At 29.6% G+C, this 22,132-nt stretch overlaps 1 protein-coding gene across 2 annotated transcripts; it reads left to right on the forward strand.

Annotated features, from left to right (window-relative positions):
* The first annotated feature begins 2,679 nt into the window (after positions 1-2,679).
* Positions 2,680-21,824, forward strand: LOC117171962 (mitochondrial fission regulator 2-like). 2 transcript variants are annotated; one of them, XM_033359656.1, is made up of 5 exons: positions 2,680-2,960; positions 6,359-6,546; positions 7,253-7,413; positions 9,966-10,185; positions 20,483-21,824. In XM_033359656.1, exons 2-5 carry the CDS (start codon positions 6,359-6,361, stop codon positions 20,631-20,633), a joined length of 720 nt encoding a protein of 239 aa, XP_033215547.1. In that variant the 5' UTR covers positions 2,680-2,960; the 3' UTR covers positions 20,634-21,824. The 2 variants fall into 2 exon arrangements, with proteins under 2 accessions (XP_033215547.1, XP_033215555.1); XM_033359664.1 differs by lacking the exon at positions 2,680-2,960 and adding an exon at positions 3,172-3,335.
* Positions 21,825-22,132: the final 308 nt, after the last annotated feature.

The raw sequence follows: 22,132 nt of genomic DNA on the forward strand, positions 1-22,132 counted from the left end.
AAATTTGAGTTTCTTTTTATTCAAACTGAAACCGCGAATTTGCGTCACTGACTGTGCTGTTCCTAGCAGCGAGAATGCGAATTATATCCGCTCATTACATCAAAATTCGAAATGAACTTGAGCAGCTTGAGCAGACGATAGAAGTTCTATCGTCTGCTCACGTCTGCTTAAGTTCACTGTAGCTGCAAGAATTTTATTTTTTTTTGGCGTGATGAACTTGGATTCACAATGGATTATCACCGATAACACAAACTACAAATGGAACCAAATCAAATCGATCAAATGCAATGAAATGCTAAAGCCTGTTGGAATCGTTCTGATAGAACGAACAATCAAATGTTAAAGTATGTTGGAATCTTTCTACGATAAATCGATTGCAACAGACTTAAACATGCTATTGCATTTGATCGATGATAGATTTTATTTCGTTCAATTTTTGGTTTGTTTTATTGGTTATTATTATACATGTATTTATTTCTGAAAGAGAAGTCAACGTAACCTACAAATTAAGGTAAGAAGGAATGGGGGGGGGGTGTCGGTGCTGTAGACAATAGTTCTTGCTACGTCCCCTAGGTGGCGCTGATCTCACATTTTGCCACAATCTATAAGTGCCCCCCCCCCCCATAAATTAGAGTGGGCACACCGTGAAACATAACCTCCAAAAACTAAATCAATTTCAATTCGTGATTTACGACTGACAGAAGAAACGCATGAATCGTTTCAAGTTCTCAATGAAATGTAGTTTGAAGGATGTCAAACTGCATCATACAATTGATGTTTGATGAATTCCGATGAATTGTATAATGCAGATTACGCTTTTCATTATTTAATTGCAGTGAATGGGAAGTGGCTGCAAGTAAATTTGAATAGGAAAATGCAGATAAGTTAGGGATTGTCCACTGTCGCGAACTTGTGAAACCAGGTAGCACTTTTAAGTTGCATTTTAAATTGTGCTTAAAACCAATTTTAGCACTGTTCTTACTAGTTTGGAACAATAAGTGAATACAAAAAATTAATATTTTTTCGAATCTAAGTGTTCAATGTAGAATTTTTATCGTATTCAGTGAAAAAACACATTTCCTGTTAAAACTGTTTTTGTCAAGAAAATAATTATTTTACTATATCATATAAGTTTCAACACACCATATAAGCTGAAATGAATGCTTATAGCAAAATATTTGGTTCAAAATATGCAAAAAATATTAATTATAGAAGATCAGAAATGAAATATGAAGTCTAACCTAACTTTTAGGTTGTAATTTTTTAGATAGTAAATATTCCACGTATAAATTAATCAAAATTTATTTTAAGTTCACTTTTATGTTAAGGTAAGTTAATTTAGGTTTATAATTTGTTTAAACATATAATATACTAAAATAATGATTTTTTTTTAACAAATACAGTTTTAACAAAAATCGTGTTTTTTCCTTGTATAAGATGAAAATTACACATATGTAAGAGTTAGTTTCCAATAAATGTTAATTGTTTTCATTCACTTAGTAGTTTAAACTATGCGAAATAAGTAAAAACTGGCCGCATTGAAAAAATAGATGGCGTATTGAAGCGCAGATGATCCCAATAGTATTATTACGATTAACCGTAGTTTTTTAATCGATAACGAAATATTTAATGGTGAATCGTCAAATAATCACTTCTCCGATTCACTGGTACCTCTAACCTATCTTCAGTAATCTGCCATTCCTCTTTGAGATACACATTTCATACGATTGAAACGCGGCCAATCGTTTCTTGTTTCCTGGGTAATGAGAAATATTCAAATTGTCCACTATTAATTATTTGTATGAAAAAGACGACGGATATTTGCTAAAAGGTAACAATAATGTGACCTTGAAAATGTATTTTTTTATTTTTGGGTCATAATTGAGGCTCTGCAGGGGGGGGGGGTGAAAATAAAATCTATTAGTATTGATTTATTTCGTAGACACTCCATATTGTAATTTGATTAGAAATATATTTATAATTTTTGTAAAATTTTAACATAGTACAAACTGTACACATAGTGCCATTTAATATTATAATTCTATGGCTCGGTCCCTACCTCGAAAAAGTAGGCTCCTCCGCTTTGTGTGAATAATATTTTAATTTCTCGAATGAAAAGCAGTACATTCGAAATACAAAATATGAATCTTGAAGCAAAATATTTAATGAATTAAATTGATCTAAGTCGTGATGCGACCTATTATAAACAATTCGAGCCGGGCAATCCATTCCAATTATTGGCAATATTTGGCCAAAACTTTTTATTTAGATTCATGATAATTAAATTTATAATAAATTTTAAAAATTCTGTAATATCTTTTTTTACTTTTGAAAGTGCGTGCCCTGAATGCGAATTAAAAATGGAAACTTGCATAAACAGCAATATGTGTGTGTGTGTGTGTGTGTAGGGGCCATTCAAAAAATACGTGATACATTTTTCAAGAACTTCTGACCCCTCCCCCTAGTAATACTTTTTCCATTGATCTTAACATGAAGAATGATACTGCGTCAGACCCCCCCCCCCCCTAAAAGTATCACGTATTTTGTGAATGATATATATATATATATATTCGAATTTGGCGGCACACTGGAAAATTCAACGGATCGACCATAGAGGGCCAGGACTGGTCCAGGACGCAAGGCAAGTTACGCATCTTACAATTTACAGTTTACACACTGACCAGCAATTTCCTAACCTAAATTTGCTTAAATTTCTTTCAGTGGTGCAACCGCGTCAATCTTTTGGTTTTCAAAGATTTCAAAATTTTGTAACGAAAATGTGCATAGCTGGAAGCCCTAAATGTACTATAATGTGGTAAAATTCGATTTAATTCCAATATTAGTTTGCTAGTACATTCGCTAGATTAAAACACGCAAAATCTTTACTTTATAAAGTAAAAAACAATTAACCAAAAGTTTCTCAAGAGTTTGGAATTTAGATTTTGAGTCTTCGAGAAGAGGTGAGTTTGATCGATTTTATATAATTTTATCCAGTGGCCCCATTTCAGTACGCGACTCAATCTCGGTTACGATCCGGATTAATTAGAAGGAAGATGTTTATGTAATTGACGTCATGATGCAAGTTCCACAGATCGTTTTGTGTTAATTTGGTTAACTTGTTTTCATTCCACGCCATGTATTTACCTCTTACAACAACCTGTCATCAGCTGTTGGCTGGTTGGTTCAGGCTCGAAATTGTCAAGCTATTTTTATTCTAAAGTTCGAACAGTTCAAACATTTGACACTTTTGGCAAAGTCTATCGCTTTTCCGAACGTGCTCATTCTCTAGCCTTAATTCAGACCTGCATTTAATTCATTGTTCTCTTAAATATAGGGTAAGCTAACCTATTTTTGTCAGTTTGAAAAATTTTATTTTTCACGTTTTTTAGAAATAAGTCTGAATTTCAATTCCTTTTCTACTTATTTTCAATAAATATATTATATTTTGGTTTTTTTTTTCTTGCTATATTTCGATCTATTTGATTTAGGTTGTTATTGATAAAGTTATTATGTTGAGTTAAATTTGCGATATACCTTTTTAATCAGTATATATTTTGTTCTAATCTCCATAAAATATTGCATTCTTGGTTGGAACAGAAGTGACCCAAATAATTCGCAGTTTGTTAATATGAGAGATATAATATGTAGATCCCTGAAAATTATTTTGTAATTTTATTTTTAGTTAGATTATCAATTAGCTGGTACCACCCTTTATTTCATGAAATTTTTTTTTCCAAATTCAAACTATTGGAACATGAAATTAAAGTAAATTCGAAGCGATTTGTTACGAGAAAGCATTAAAATTATTTTTAATTGCAATATTATAACGTTGCAAATATGGGTCTACCAGAATTTTGAATTTGCCTTATTCAACTTACCATTAAAGCGTTTTTAGACATTCTTGCTGGGATAAAGAGTATATACACGACAAATTTTAATCTTTTTTTATTACCAATTATAAAAATTGCATTTGTAATTTTTCAAAAGTTGGAAAAGGGGTCGCAATGCTTTAGAATTTAAAACGACTTTTTCTTTAACAATGTTACGGTCATAATACAATAAAACAAAGTTAATTATCACCCATGTCAACTTTTTTTTAAATTACTATACTGCCGTACAAACTCAAAGTCAAAAATACGAGGCAAAAAGGACACAAAGTCACTTGCGGGCGTTGCCTTTGCCGAAGAGCTCGAGTACAGCCTCAAAATACAACCTGCTCTGAACTTACCCGAACGATCGCCTTTAATGTATAGCCGAATTGAGCCGGGACTTATTTCCCGTGGATTTCCGATCAGAGTCCGAGCTATTTTACAAGGCTAAAAGATACGTAAGGGCAAGTGATTCTTTTCGTTTGTCAATTCACGTCGCACTCGGTCACTTTCATAACGCAAAAAAAACACAATGTACTTTAGGTTCTTTTTCATGTGTATGCTGATGACGTATTGCCTTCCTCGTACTACTTTTAGGACACGCAAAGTGCTTTGCGTATCTATTTCTGTTGAATTTTTCAACTTTTTCGACTTTTCTCCTTCATAAACAATCGTGTTTTGCAATAAATATTAATTATTAATAGATTTTTTTAACACAGTTAGATGCAGCTTTCTCTTACGAATCCAACGATACCAAAAACTTATTTTTAATAAAAATGTAACTTGTGTATCTTTTTAGTTTGGACGGAAGTATAAAATTGCTGTTTTTTTGTTTTGCAAATTTTTTAAAACTATATAATAATTATTTATTTATCATCTGTTGAGAAATTTCTATCCACAAAACATTTCAAAATCTGATTACGTCACTTTATTCAATTTTGGAGTAAAGCATTTTAGTTTGATTCTTTAAACAAATTGTGGTTTAATATTTGTATTAAAAAGTAGTCATTTATAAAAATTACCGTTGAAATGAAATTGATACCTTAAAAATCTTACTGAGGTCTCAAATTTGTAGAAACTACATTTTTTGAAACTGACTTTTTTTTTAGGGGCGTTCGAATACACAGTACGTTAGAAATAAAACTAGTTTTAAATAAGAGAAAAATAAGGCTGACATTAAGCTGGCATCACAAATGAAAAACCACCAAATTTAAATTTTGATAATTCTAAATTTACATTTCTTTCAGTTTTAAGAAAAGTATTCTTTATGTAATCCTTTCGTAAATTTTATTAAAATTTAACATTTCTGTTTTTGAATGAATAGACATTTTGTATGTATTTATTAATAAAAATGGATTCAATCAACTTCTTTTATGTGTATTAATTTCCTCGGCTAAAATTTTAATATTAAAAATATCAAAATCAAAATGATGGTTTGATTGCCATGCATCTTGTGATAAACCTGAATTTTGATTTCCAAGTTCACAATCTGTTTTATGTTCATTTATACGAGTTTTAAGTCTCCTGCCAGTTTCTCCGATATAAACTTTGTTATTTTATATATATTTATAGTATAGTATATATACTTATTATAATAATGTAACTAATATTCCAGTGGAATATTCTACCATTTTATTTAATTATACAATTTTTGTTGGAAAAAATATCTCTTTTAGTTGATAATTCGTCTTTTTTGGTTAAACATTGAATTTTTAAACTTAAAACGTAATTGTTGTGTTAAAGAATATTTAGAATGAATGTCATGAATTAAAAATAATATTTGCATTTTGTGGAAAATATGAATATGATGCTTTTAGTTGACCGGGAAAATTGAAAAACTTGACTGGGAAACCCGGAAATTTGAAACCGGTTTCCAATTGGAATGCATAAAATTGCGCAATGTACGCTACAGGGTACTCGCGTATTGCGACCCTTCCGAGGCGAGAGTCGCCACTGTCTCTCGCCCTGCGCTCTGAGAAACTGGGTGGGCCAGAAGTTTTAACAAAAACCAGCTATGTTCAGGAAAAGAGAATACTCTTTAGATTTTAAATTACGTATGCAAAATATTAAACAAAAATATTTAAGCGTTTGGCTGTAAAATTAAATCCTGTACGTATCCTATTCTGATAAGAGGTCTTATAATATAGATTACAAATTTTTAATTGAAAAACTTCATAGTTGATTAATTTCCGAGTTTGACTTTAGAAATCAGCAAATTTTTAATTAAAAATGTTTTACATTATAAATTGAAACCGTTTGAAATTCAAAAATTTGTTTGTAAATTGAGAGCATTTAAAAAGAAATAATTTTGAAACAGGTGAAATAGGTTCAAACTTTAATAATTTTGGATTAAAGTATTAAATATTTTTTGGTTTTAAATTTCAATCGTTCCGTATTGCAAATTAGAAAACGAGAGTCCTAGCTCATCACGGATCTTGAATTAAGAACATATAGCATTGAATGCTGTACATAATAATTATATTTTTAAGATGGGTGAGGCACCGAAATACTATGGAAGAAGGCGAAGTATCGTTCGACGAATCGGCTCAATGCTTCCTCTCAAACCTCATCCGAAAATTTATGTCAGCGTTACTCCTCTTCATTCGATGACGAGTTCGATGATCAATGAGGAAGCCAATGACGATTTCCCCGAATCGAATGGACTTGGACCCGGAAGGTTATTAATTTTTCATCCAAATTTCATATTTCTGGCGTTTTATCGAAAATTGGGCTTTGTATCAGCTGATTATTACATTCCGGTGACAAAAAGTCGAGATCATTAAAATACATGTAACTATTGAGCAATTTGCTCAAAGCTCCGCCGGGAACTCTGTGTAAATCTTCCAATTTTAATCGCACAAAAGCTTTCAAACTAGACATTTCGAAAATGCCAGAAATTTGAGAAGGTTTAAAATTTGCAAACTTGAAACTCAAAATTTTCTGTTTTCATGTGGGAAATCTCTGGATCCTATAACTTTTGATTCCTGAAATAAAAAATGCCTAAAAAAATTGTAGGACATCACTGATCGCCCATGACAGTCGTCAGTTATTTCTGGTCAAAATCTAACTTTTAATAAATTTATCCTCAAAATACAAACTAAATGCATTATTATTTTATCAGAACTGATCAGTTCACGATACACTAAACTCGAAATGCCCATAATTTACTTTAATTAACTCAATGTAACTAAATTATACTACTATAAATAGAGGATTTTGCCACACAAATTACTAATTTTATGTGTAGGTAGTACAAAAATAAAAATAATTTTTTTTCCTTAAAAAATCGGCCTCGGCAGACCTTTTCTAGTCAAAATGTTCTCTAATGACGATATGCTTCATTTTAACCTTGAATTGCAACAACGAATTTGAAATTATTTCAGTGGTCTTTTGTCCGCAAGCAAACCAGACCTTTTAGAACCCATCAGTTTTGGATCAGAAGTTCGTCTGCTCGCCTTGGAACAAGAATTGCAAGAGTTGAGGGAACAAATATCGACGATTGTGAAGAGTGCCAAACCAGGACCGACTCGCAACTTTGTCTCTGGTACCCGCTACGTTATCAAAGATTAAAATTCAAGCTAATGGTTTATATGTAAATTATATTTCGACGCTTCCATTCAATATGATACCATATGTTTACTTTTAGGCCAAAAATTATTCAAATGCATGGGTAAAGTGTCATAAATATACAATTTTGTGGGTTTTTTAAAGTATAAAAACGGACTGTTTCTAATTTGTTTAGTATTCAGCTTTAGGCTTTTAGACTTAAAATTTATCAAGGTCTTACCTTGTGATGAGTGAGAGTAATGGATTATAATTGTGTTGTTTTTGGATGCACTTCTGATTATGCGAATTGCTCGAAGTAAGTGAAAGCTTATACCACAATAAATGGCTAGAAAATAATAAATATCCAGTAAAGAGCTCTTTTTAGAGCTAATTTTGCATCAACGGCATGTAATTTGTGTAAAGCTTTTTGGCTGTGGGTATATTGGACAGGTTTTATCCGTATGATTTTTCAACTTTTTAAATTAATATTGATAAAACAATTTATTGAAATTGTCATAACGAAATTTGAAAACAGTTTCAAGTAATTACAATTGTTTTTAAAGTTCTTTATTGTTTTCGTTCACTCTGAAAATAATTAACAAAAAATTGTTGCACTATAAGAAAATTTCTTATTTCATCGAGATAATGAGTAAAAATATGCAATTAACCTCTCTTCTTTAACGCAAATTATTAGTCACAGGAATTTTTAACAATATTAATAAAACAATCAACTAAAGTTGTTTTTAAATATCGCAATCTTTTTGTTAAATTGAAAAATAATTGACGAAAAATATGTTGCAATCTAAGAAAAATTTCAAATTTCATCGAGATAAAAAGCATAAATGTAATCAAAAATATGCAATTAAACATTTTCAACGTACATTATTGGTCACATGAATTTACAATTAATATTAATAAAATAACTTAAAGTTTAAAGTCATTACAATTGTTTTTGTTCATTTTGAAAATAATTGAGAAAAAAGTGTTGCACTATAAGACAATTTTTTTATTTCGTCGAGATAATGAGTAGAAATATGCAATTAACCTGTCTTTTTAACGAAAATTATTTGTACCATGAATTTTCAATAATATGAATAAAACAATTAATTGAAGCTACTATCAACGAATTTAAAAACCGTTCAAATACATTAAAATTGTTTTTAAATATCGCAATATTTTTATTCATATGAATTTTTAATTAATATTAATAAAATAATTGATCGAAATTTTTATAAACATTTTGTAAACATTTTAAATTCATAACAATTATTTTTAAAGATCGCAATCTTTTTTGATCACTTGGAAAATAATTTACAAAAAAATTTAATTGATAAAATTTTTTTTAATTTAAATTAATAATGCGCAAAAATATGCATATTAAAATGTTATTTTTTAATGCAAATTATTGGTAACAGGAATTTATCAATCATATTGATTAAAAAAATGTATTAAAGTTGTTATCCAAAAATTAAAAAACAGTTTAAATTAATTACAATTGTTTTAAAAATATTCTTCACAAAAACACTTTTTATAGTCTACATCTTTATTAATATTTATTTATTCTATAAACGCTATTTTTTATAATGTAAAGCGTTACAAATATTCAACTTATTTCTAGCAGTTGGTATTCTTTATAACATAATTCATTTTCATAAATGTCTTATAACAAAACAAAGTGAATTATTTTCTAGCTTTAAAAATAAATGTAAATTTTTAAAACTCAGTCCAATTAAGTCCTAATTTTAATTTTCAATAATCATTATAAATGTCAGTAAAAGAATTCAATTGAAATATACTATTTCAACCGTTTACAATATTTATATATTTTAATGCTAAAAGTTTAATTTTCACTTTGTAGAATTATTATTGGTACCCTGTGATAAGTATATTCGTTTTTATCACTTTTCCTTACTTTTCGTTAGTACTTATTAATTTATTGAATATTTAATATGCTAAAAAACAGTTAAATCATTTTCGGCCTACAATACAAACAGCACTACCACTCGGCCTCGGTCAAATCTCAAGTTTGTGGATTCTGAAAAAAGTTCGAAAAGCTAAGAGAAATAAATAAGTTTATGAAAGAATTATAAATTGCATATTATAAATTATAATTGCACAAAAATCAGCGATTATTGTAAAATATGGTAAGATTCAAGTTTTTCTTTAGTTATCATCAAAATTATTAGTCTGGTTAAAAACAAGTCACTACCTATTAGTACATTTTTATTATTATATAACATACTGATTGATAGAACTTATAGGGTAATTTTGATTATTTTAGAGTGTACTTGTGACTTCTTTTTTAAAAATATTTTAACTTAGATCAGCTCTTCTGATAAGTTTCTAAAATGTGGATAGACTCATACTCGACACAAATAACAGACAGTCTCATAGGCAGCGCTGTCAGAGTATAAACTCATATTGAATGGAGGCTTCGATTTATCGTTAATTACACTTTGAATTCAATCAATAGTTTTAGAGAATTTATGTCATATTAATTGTACCTAATACACTTGAGTTAAATTTAATTTACACTTATTTTGAATTCAGAACCATCTCTCACCAATGGAAAGGATAATGACATAATTGGCATGAAACCTCCACCTCCGCCCCCACCGTTGCCTCCACCCACGACGCCTCATATTGCAAGGCGAGCGAGTTTACAAGATCATATTATGGAAGATAAAAAAAAGCCCCCATTAAACCCTCACAAATCCATGGGGGATATTTTGAAAGACATCGATAAGGTCAAATTGAAACCAGTCGCAAGGTAAATATTTGTATATTTATTAGAAATGGGACAAGCAGTACTTCGGCTACTGCTTGCCCTCCGGCAGGCACGTCCTCCTGCTTGCCGGCCTCGAGTTTTAAACTTCGGCTCCTGCTCCCTCCGTCCGCCGGAGGAAGCAGTAGGCAGTAATTTCGACCGGAGGTATACTGCGTTTTTTATCCTACTGCAAACTCCGGCGTCAAGTACCTGAAGCCCTGAAACCATTTTTTTCTGCGTCTTCTGACTCTTTCTGCAAACGCTTAATTTACTTTTCCTTTTGAGTTTAGAATTCAATGTCAGCAATTCAATATTGAGAAAATAAGAATTTAAAAAAATTTTCATACCGAAATTATATTTACTTTTGATTAATTAAAATTTAATTTAAATTAATTTGAAAGAAAATCAGAATTTAAAAAAAAAATTAATGTGGAATTATATTTACTTTTAATTTTCGAGGTGATTTGTAAATGAAATATAATTGATTTATTTTATGTAGATAATAAAATAACATAAGAGACATGAGTGTAGTGAATGACATTTTTATTTGATAAATGATGATCTCAATGTTTTCTTCAAATTTATTTTTAATAGTAGCGAATTGAGATTCACATACAACTCACATGTGTGTCTTTCTCTATAAGAACTGTGCTAAATAGCTCTGTGGGCATGTTTTTTCAACAAAATAAATAAATGTTTAACATACTAGTTTCAAACAGTTAAAGATGAAATATATCAAAGAAACGCAAACCAAAATGACGAATTTTCAACAAATAAAGATTTTTCACTCATGACAGAAATATAAGTTTTTCTAAATTGTTAAACCTTTAAGCCAAAAAATGAATTTCCCTACAAAAATTGATTTAAAAAAAAAAATATATATATATATATCCCATAAATGACACTGGGAGTCCATTGGACCCCAGACCATTTTTGAACGAATATAAAAATTCGTAAATTCCATGACTTTTTCATTGTTTTTCAAAGTGTTAAAAATAAAATTTAAGTTACTATACTGATTGATTATTCAGAAGAGATGTGAAAGAATACCCAAAAAAACTTCTTAACAAAAATATAAAAAATTAAACTTTTTACAACAGTTTAAAAACGTTGGGGCCCAAAAGACCCCAAGTGTCAGCTACGTTATTTTTTGGAGGTGTGTCATTTAAGGGTTAAATATATGAATTCATCAGAAATTAATTTTCCACGAAGCTGATACATTTTTACTGAAAAAAAACATGCAATTTCAAACCAAGAAAATGTTTTTGTTTTAACCAAAAAAGGACAAATTTTTAATAAAAAAAGGTCAACCTCAAAAAAATGTAAAACTAATTACATTTTCAATTAAAAAATTAATTTTAAACAAAAAAAGGCTTTTCCAATAAAAAGTTAAATTTTTAACCTAAAAAGATAAACCCTCAACTAAGTAGTATCATAGTTTATAATTCAATAAAAAAAGATGAAATTTATAAAAAAAAATATAAACCAAAATCACGAAATTTCTACAAATATTTTTCACTCATGAAAGAAATAAAACATTTTCTAAATTGTTATAATTGCCTTCACTCAAAAAAAAATTAATTAATTTTAAAGAATAAAGTTGAACTTTTACCCAAGTAGCTGAATTATAAATTTAAAAAAATGAAACTTCTACTAAAACACATTAATTTTTTAATCAAAAAGGTACATTTTCAAAAAAATAGTTGAATTTTCTGTTACGAAAGATTTCAGTTGGCTTTTCAGTTTTCGCAATTAAAATATGAATTTAAAAAAAAATAAATTTCTACTACAAAAATTTAATGTACAATCCAAAAAGACGAATTGTTTACTAAAGGATGACTTTTGGACAAAATTGTTGGTTTCTCTACCAAATAGTTGCATTTTTTATTTAAAAAATATTAAATTTCTCTTAAAATAGATTTTTAAAAAACAAGTTTTAATATAGTTGATTTTTCATTTAAAAAAATCCAATTGACTTGCTAGGTCAAAATATGAATTTTGTAAAAAAAAAATAAGTTGCTACGAAAAAATTTGAATTTTCAATCCAAAGCTAAAAAATTTTTCAGCCAGAAATATTTATTTTAAAAAAATAGTTCAATTCTCTACCATATAGTTGAATTTTTATCCAAGAAAGATAAAAATTTGTACGAAAACAGATGCATTTTTGATAAAAAACGAGACTCTTAAACGTAAAAATATAAAATTTAAACAAAAAGTAAATTTCCTATAAAATAGTTAAATTTTCAACAAAGCAGTAGAATTTTCAATTATACAGTTGCATTTTTGTCCAAGGAAGATAAAATTTCTCTTAAAGCAGATGAATTTTTAGTTCAAGAAAAATTTTATTTTAATGTTCATCCAGAAAAAATTTTCAGTTTTTTTTTTAACACCAAAATATTCAATAAAAACAAAAATTAAATTATCTACGAAACATTTAAATTTTCAACAGAAGAGCGAAATTTTTAACCAAAAAGGATGATTTTTTCTACAAAATTGTCAAATTTTCAACCAAACAGTTGCATTTTTATTTAAGAAAGATGAAATTTCTTCTAAAACAGGTGAATTTTGAAATCAAAAAGACAAATTTTCAAAAAAAGAGTAGAATTTTCATCGAAAAAGATTTTAATTGACTTTTCAAGACAAAAATACGAATTATAAGCAAGAAGCAAATTTTCTAAAAAATAGTTTAATTTTCAACAAAACAATTACAGTTTTATCCAAGATGCAATATTTATACTAAAAAATATGAGCTTTGAAATAAAAAAGAAAAAGTTTCAGAAAAAATAGTGTTCGTCCAAAAAAGATCTCAGTTGACATATCAGCAGGAAATTACGAATTTTAAACAAAAGGTTAATGTTCTACGAAAGGAGTGGAATTTTTAACCCAATAAGATGCATTTTTCACAAAACAATTGAATTTGCAACCGAAAAGGATGACCTTTAAAGAAAATTCTTACATTTTCAACCAAATAATAAAATTTATAACTAAAAAGATGATTTTCAGGAGAAAGTTTGTGTGAATTTGCAAAAATTACGTACATGAGTGAAGGACCCCATCCCTTGCCTTTGTCAATGTCACGTGATATCAGCGATAGCCGTAACCATTAGCCAATTTAAAAACCATATTCCGTTGCGTAAACATTTAAAAAAAATGGTGTTAGTCCAACAAAACTTTCATACTCTACACAAAAGAGTAATCATATAGCTAAATTTACATTAATGAAGAGCATCCTTTGCATACAATCTAATTTAATTTAATTACAAAACAAGAAATTAAAGAAATAGTTTCCATGTAAAATTCGAAAAAAAGTTATTTTCCTTGAATTCAATTTTTATAAATATTACAATTGAATTGCAATTATTGCGTATTTAGGATGTCTATCTATCATACGATGAAACAGAAGCACAAAATATATAAAGAGAAATTAAATCAAATGAAATATTACAAAAATGTTATGAAATTAATTTAAATGAAACCTAAGATTCCCAATCCTGATATTGCTATTTTCTTAAGTGACTTAATCCAAACAGAATTATAAGAAAATTGAGAAATCTAAGAAATCCTAAAACTAGAAACTCCAAGGGCACCGAAAATATGAATGCAGTATATATAGATATACTACAGATACATTTAGTCCGGACGCCATACCCACTTCCGTCGGATTCGCGTTTGACATGCAATGTTGTTAATGATTATTGTTCAGGCTGATCTCCTGATTCCGAATCTGCGTGATACCCCTCTGGTATTTATGGCGTTCTCGAGATATAAGCGATTAATTAAATTTTCATTATCAATTAATTATTGAATTACCGTTCAATATTAAAAAAAAAATTCTTTTGCATTATTGTAGAGGAAAAGAAAAGGAATTAAAGTTGTCCTGACAGTTGTTCGATGAGATCCATAGTTTTTGCAAAAAAAGCGTTAATAGGTAAAATATCGGATAAAAATTAGTATCCTTTCTGTGCTAAGCAATATTATTTTATTTAAAAAAAAGTTTTTTTATAATCGAAAATAAGAGTTGAAATGAAAAATTTTCGTCATAGACGCTATCTCTCTCAAGTTAATAATTTCAAAGATAGAAGGGTTTTAATTTATGAACGAAAAATATCTGTTAATTAATAGTCCTGTTTCTCGACAGTGATTTGTTTTATTACGAAACGTTTAACACAAAACTTTTCTTTACTCTATAATAAATATATTTTCGTATGAAGTCGTCGAAAAATTAATTATTTTGATATAATTCGGCATCAATGTTTAAACAATCTTTTTAACTTGACACAGCTTCACGGGAAAAAGATATAAAGGAGTTAAAATTTGCATAGTGCTTCTTGTAATCTCTCTGAAACCAGTGATATCATTTGGAATCGAAATCTATTAATATTCGCACCTATAGAGGTAATATGAAAATATCTTAAATAAAATCGCTTTTAACTTTGTTTCTATGCGTCCTACGAGGGTGGGATAAAGTTCAAATAATTCAAAAATTGAATTGGAATCCATTCATAATATTTATTATTTTTAATTTTGATTCCCTGTAGAATTATCAATGATAATTTTTTTATTTTATTTTTTTTGTGGTGGCTTGGCATTAGGTGCAATAGGCTAGCTACTCCCTTTTGGGCTGGCATGGGCACGCAGCGCGAACATAAGCACCGAAGGGTCAAAACGCAAAGGCGTAGACTTACATATTTTATGATGTGACCTTTGCGTTTTGAACCTTCGGTGTACATTTTCGCGCTACGTGTCCGTGCCAGCCCACCAGGGAGTAGCTAGCCTATTGTACCTAATGCCAAGCCACCACAAAAAAAATAAAATAAAAAATTATCATTGATAATTCTACAGAGAATCAAAATTTTAAAAAATAAATATTATGAATGGATTCCAATTCAATTTTTGAATTATTTAAACTTTATCCCAATCTCGTAGGACACATAAAAAAAAAGTTAGAAGCGATTTTATTTAAGATATTTTCATATTACCTTTACAGGTGCGAATATTAATAGATTTCGATTACAAATGGTATTACTGGTTTCAGAGAGATTACAAGAAGCACTATGCAAATTTTGACTCCTTTATATCTTTTACCCGTGAAGATGTGTCAAGTTAAAAAGATTGTTTAAGTATTGATGCCTAATTATATCAAAATAATTAATTTTTCATCGACTTCATACGAAAATATATTTATTATAGAATTAAAGAACGCTTCTGTGGTAAACGTTTCGTAATAAAACAAATCAGTGTCGAGAAACAGAACTATTAATTAAAAGGCATTTTTCGTTCGTTAATTAAAACCATTCTATCTTTAAAATGATTAACTTTAGAGAAATAGCGTCTATTATGACAATTGTTCGTTTTAACTCATATTTTCGACTCTAAACAAAAAATTCAAATAAAATAATATTACTCAGCACAGAAAGGATACTAATTTTTGTCCATTATTTTACCTATTAACGCTTTTTTTTGCAAAAACTAGTGATCTCATCGAATAAGTTTCAGGACAACTTTTTATTCCACTTCTTTATCTCTACAATAACGCAAAAGAAATTTTTTTTTAAATATTGAACGGTCATTCAATAATTAATTGATAATGAAAATTTAAGTAATCGCTTATATCTCGAGAACGCCATAAATGCCAGAGGGATATCACGCAGGTTCGAAATCAGGAGATCAGCCTGAACAATAATCATTAACAACATTGCATATCAAACGCGAATCCGACGGAAGTGGGTATGGCGTCCGGGCTAATTTTAAGTAAAGAAAGTTTAAAGGCTTGGTCCCTTGAGCGCACATATGTTTCAATTGTTATGACCGGAGGAAGGAGTAAGAAGGACGGCCGGCGTACTGCCGAAGTTTGCAGGAGAAATTCGGCAAATCGCGGTAGTGATTTATTGCAACTTCGGCGTGCAGAAAAATACCAGCCGAAGTGTGCAGGAGGTTGGAGGGCAATAAACATCAGGTATTCTACTGCTCGTCCCATCTCTAATGTTTATTATTTTGATTCAATGGTGAAAACGTGCAGTTGTTTATAAAAATTCTTTCTGCAATTAACCGTTTTTATCACTATAAAGAATATGATAGCAAGAAGTCCCGGAAGTCCCGCAAAAAAATATGCCTATTCATACAAGAATGGCTAAAATGTTAATTTGTTTCCAAAAGTTGCCTAAATAATATAGCTAATCATTGCGAATCACGAAAAAATCACTTTTGTTCAATAGTTTGTTTATAAAATTATAAACAATTTTTTTTCTTGATCTAACCTACTGGACATTATTTATTTTTGTTTCTTGAATCCAAATTTTGATCTCAAAATTTGTGTGTCAGCAACCAGAACCCTTACTATCCAACCTTAATCAGAGTGGCCACCGAACCGGAAGAAAGTCGGGAGAAACGTACACCGGGAGCTTTCTCGCATTTCAAAAGTCGCGGTTTCGTAGCGCCGTGTGTCCGAACAACCAATCACGAAATCGGTAGTTAATTGGAATTGGTTGACCACCCACATTACGTTTCGTGTACGAGCGTACTAGTTCGCATAATAGACTGTTCTGGAGGTTCTATAGTCTATAGACTGTCTATATAGACTGCCTAATGATAAAATTTGATAAATTAAAAACTTGGAAAATTTAAAAAGTTACCTGAATCGATAATCTTCTAAGTTAGTTAAAGTTGTTACAATCTGTGATTTTATATTTATAGAGCTCTCCCTAATGATCATAAGTTATATTCCTAAATATAAATATTAAATTAAAATAATATAAAATGTTATACTATTAAAATACTTTACGTATAAATATGTTGTGTTCAGCTTGCAAATAGTTGTTAAATAAACTTGTTTCGATGATTAAATGCTCCTTTAAAAATTATATAATAAAATATTTGCATTTTCCTTCACGAGGCATTAAATTTTTCTCATTCTACTTATTATGATTGCTTATATACTTGAGAAAACTGCACTTTTCGCAACAGCAGTATATATTTTAAACCGGGAGAAAACCCGAATTTCTACCCGGAGAACCGGCAGAAAAAAATTACAGAAATAGTGACCACCCTGTTAATAAAATTTTGTTAACATAATTTACCTTTTTTAAAGATAGAAGTGTTGTACTTTTGGAAGCTTGAAGAACCTCGAGTAGCTCGAGAGTTTTTAGTACGCGAATGTCCGAACTAACTCGACACGAAAAGAATCCGGCTCGACTCGTCTCGAAATTTTTCTTCTTCAAACTTTGCCAGGAAAGGTTTTAAAATATTGATGCTTCACAGTACACCCCCGTTTTTATATATTCTAATTTTTTTTACCTTTTTACTTTTTCTTTCCTTTTGCATTAAAAAAATTCCATAAAGAACCTAAAATCGAGAATCTGATCCTATTTCTTTCTTTATCACAATGTTTTTCAGTCGATATGTTTGCTTTTTCACTCGGAGTAGATCGGCACGATTTCCGACTTACCTCCTTTCCAGCCCATTAAGAGACAAATATTTAACAAAAGAATAAAGTAAAAGCAAAAGGAAAGATTCAACTTGAACCAACTTCTCACTCACTGAAACGGTATTTGTACAACTTGTTCGAAATGAATTCGAAATGTAATTTTAAAAATTTCAGTTTCGCTAAATGTAGGCATTTTTTAATTCTTGTTAATTTAATAAGTGCGCGGATGAACTGCGTTGGACACTATGTTATGTACTTTATAGTAGAGGACACTCGCTGTTTACCTTCTTAAGTGATAACTTTTGAAATCCCATTTAACCCAGAAATTATGAAAAAGGGGAATGCGTGAGCCTCCTGTCATATTTAACCGGTACGAATTTCGTGAAACAAAATAAGTGTCATTAAAACGAAATAATCCAACTTGCTGCATGTTACTATTGCTTTAACTCATAAGTATCAAAGAAAATATTACTGGCAAATTCTTTGATCAGAAAAAGTTATTGGATAAATAAACTATGATTTAAACCTTAAAGTGCATACATGGTAAAAACAGTAAAGTGCATCGTGGGTGTTGAACACTCCAGCGTATTTAATCATGTACTATTTAACCCCTTTTGAATATTCTGACACAATAAAATTATCCGATATAGTTTAAGGTATCTTTTATAAGGTAGAGTTAATTTTATAGCCATTTATTTATTTTAAGTTTGTTAAAAAAATTATTGAAAAAAAACAAGTGAAAAAAGAGTTTTTTACTTAAAAATTCATAAATCACGCAATTTTAATTATTTTAACCTTAGAATGTATGGCTATATGTTTGAAATAGTGTACTTTCATAAAAAAAATATTGCAACATGGGCGCTTTAAAAAAATATATGTATTTGCACAGTTGAAAAGTCAATTTTATGATAAAATGATGAATCAGATTTTTTGCTCTTAAATCGATTTATTATTATAAACTTGACGAGCTTTGACGTGTAATACTATAAAAATACAAGAAATTGAGAAAAGAGACATATATAACTGTATTTTAACAATTATATTTTATTCCGCACATTCACAGTCTGCTCTAGAATGACGCGCTGCCGTAAGTTATAAGCCATCTACAAAGAAAAAAAGTGCGAAATAATCGAAAAAAATAATTATTTCACTTCATATGATATACTTACGTTCGAAAGTAAACAAAAGTCAATAAAATGTCCAAAACAAAAATTTGCTCCAAAATTACTTTTCCACTCACAAATTGCACACTGGGTGTTAGATACCCCACGATTTTTTTACCTTCACTTTCAGCAGCTTCTACTAGTAGAATGATGCTTACTTACTTACTTTTAAAACACAGTTTTTCTTCATTTAAATATTTTTACGCGTAGCCTATTTTCTCGAATACAAAAAATAATAACCGTTAGTTCTGCAGTCATCGCTCGCGCGCTGCCAGTAATTTCTAAATCATAAAAATCTAAATCGTCAAAACCGATCGATTTGTTTAAGCTCTAGATTTTTCGCACGTATCCTTAAATATGCGTAATTTTATCAATAATTCTCAACAAAAGATACTCATTTTAATAAGTTGCACATTTGCATGAGTTGTCCGGAAAGTCCTGTCCGAGTCTATGACTTGCCATAAGTTTGAAATTTAACTATCTGAAATGGATACCTCAGTAATTCAATAATTTCTTTAATTTTAAATATTTATAATTTAAGGGTTCTGAATTCCCATGTTGAACGCTAAAATTTAAATTTTTCTCTCTCATTAGTTTTAATTTTGCAAATAAAATTAGATTGATTTAATTTTGAAAAGTGTTATTGTTAACCCGAATCCTCTAAAATTTTCATTCTTGAGATATCGTTGTGAAACGTTAAGGGGTTGTTATCTGACTTCTATACTGCCTTAAAAAAAATTCTGGAGACTGGAGGGCCACTCTGGCATGTTACCCCGTTGATATAAGGCGTGCGCAGTGGGGCAAAATGGACAAAATTCAATCCTTACGCGAATTTTTAACGGTTTTGGATAAAATAAATTGTATAATATTCGTTAGATAGTCAACTAATACCTACGACTGCTACTTTTGTTAATTTTGACCATGTAGAAAAGAAAAAAAAATTAAACACGCCAAATTCACAAAATTACTATGATTTAAAAAACTAAACTTTTATTTAGAAAACCTTTTTTTCAATATTATTACATTAAAGTTCCTCAGTTATTCTCTTAAAAACTACATCAAATATATATATATATATAAAAGTATTTTTTAGAAGAAAAAAACAATTTTTAATAGTGAAAAAGAAATGATTTTAATGTTTTATTGTTTTTTTTGTGCAAAAATGGCAGTCGTAGATGTTAGTTGACTACCTAAGGAGTACTACAAAATTTATTTTATCCAAATACATTAAAAATTCGCGTGAGGATTGAATTTTGTCCATTTTGACCCACTGTGCGGTGGCGCGCGGGTTTTAAGCTCAAAGAACAACAGCAAACGCGATTTTCGTTTTATGTGTAATGCGAAACATATATGGCACTGTGGGCGGATTCGGGTTAATGTGTACCATTGAAAGTTTGTATTAATTTTAAACGTTCTTTTAGGATTTTTTTTATGTAACAGAAAATTAAAAGTCTAGAGTTTTAGAAGCTTTTACTTTCGAAGATTCAATTTAGTTTTCAATTTCAAATTGTCAAATTTTAATCATTTTGAATTTTAGATTATGCAAATTCAAACTTTGTCAATTTTTAATTATTCAATATTAATTGATTTTAATTAGGAATATTATATTTTCAATTTCTTTGAAACGTCCAATTTCCATAATTCTAATATGACGAGTTTCGTCCGAGTCCCTGAATTAACCACAACTTAATAATTTTTTATTTTACTTTTCCAGATCACCTGGCGGTCGACCATTGAAAATAAAGCGAGAAGACAGTCCATGCAACGATTTACAGGAGATCTTGCGAAAACGTTATCTAGCAATGCGATCTCCCGATAGTAAAAATTCTTCTGCAACCCTAGCCCTGGACGACTCCTTTAGTTAAACTAATTTTCCCACTGCGTTCAGTGAAACGTAGGAATTCTGCAAAATATTGTCACTGATACCATCAATTTAAATCCGTTATAACTTATAGAAAAATTATTTCTCTATAACAGATTTTAATTGGTTTCTTCAGTTTCATTGTCTCAGGGCTTTTGTGACCTGGTATAAAGAAAATTGTACTCGAAGTATTTTTAGGCATCTCGAGAAAAGCCTAGTCCTTAAAAGTGCTAATCAAGAATTCAAAGTGGCCATAAAAGCTGTGCATTTGTTTCTTCTCAATTGTGAAGGAGGGACTAAGTTTCAACTTCATTTAAACATTAAGCTCCATTGTAAAAATTCTCACATCGCTTCTCACTTGTTGTATATAGAAAAATGTCTCGAACTGAGATTTACTGTTTAAACTAATGTTGGTAGAAATCAGATTTTTACTTGTGCGAAGAAATATCAGTTTGGTCGATAAATACATACAAAAGTAGTTTCAATAATGCCCCTACATATTCTGGTTCAGATTACGTTTAACCAATAATAACGATCTGATTCGTTCAAAATATTTGCATTTTTTCCACATCCTTAATGTTTGTTTTTTTCGTTTTAATTTTATTTCTTCACTTTACTCTTTCAGTTGTTGCTTAATTTTATAATGCATACTCTTGTCTTGCATTTACATTTTAATGAAGTCGGCGAAGAATCGATATAATATCTATTAAACTGTTTAGAATTTTGAACAAATTTGATTTCCATAATTTCTAGTAGCAACGGAAACGATTCCATTTTAAAGGTAGTTCATAGAGCTGATAAGGAAGTGATCTGATATTTTCAGTAATATCAGTGTATATCGTCCAGTGACCACTATCGACAGATCTTAGGTAGTGCGTTGACGGAATACTTAAATAAAGTAATAAAGAAAACAATCCCGTCGCAATCTCACGGCGTAGTTCATAGAGAAATAAAAATATCTCGCCATGTGATAACGATATTTAAGTTCTAATGGATTTCTGTTCGTACGTAATCCATATTTTCGAGTAAAAGATACACCGAAAGCTGCAATGTTAAGTTGTAATTATTGTCGATGCTCGGGCTCGCTGCAGGTTTTGGAGACTGTGTTCCGTAATCTACGTTTAATGAATGTACAGAGAAGTTTTATACCTGAAACTTTTATCAACGACTCAAAAATAAACGTTATTGTTATTCAGTTGTGATTTTTAATGTGAATAGAACTTTAATTAACATTTTTTTTTCTTTTAACTTTTGCCTTCAACAGTATATAGTCAGGGTGGTCACCAATCCGGGAGAACCGGGAGAAACTTTCACCGGGAGAAAACCAGGATAAAGTCGGGAGAAAAATATTACCCCGGGAGTTTTACCGTATTTCATAATTAATGCGTTTTGTAATTTTTTCAAAGTGCCTATTTAGAAAGCATATAATTTTCAAAGTTCTTAGAATAATATAATAATATATTTATCATCTTTAAAATGTCTATATATTTTTTCAAAATTATG

Source organism: Belonocnema kinseyi, chromosome 1 (genome assembly GCF_010883055.1).
Source record: "Belonocnema kinseyi isolate 2016_QV_RU_SX_M_011 chromosome 1, B_treatae_v1, whole genome shotgun sequence".
Classification (NCBI taxonomy): Eukaryota; Metazoa; Arthropoda; class Insecta; order Hymenoptera; family Cynipidae; genus Belonocnema; species Belonocnema kinseyi.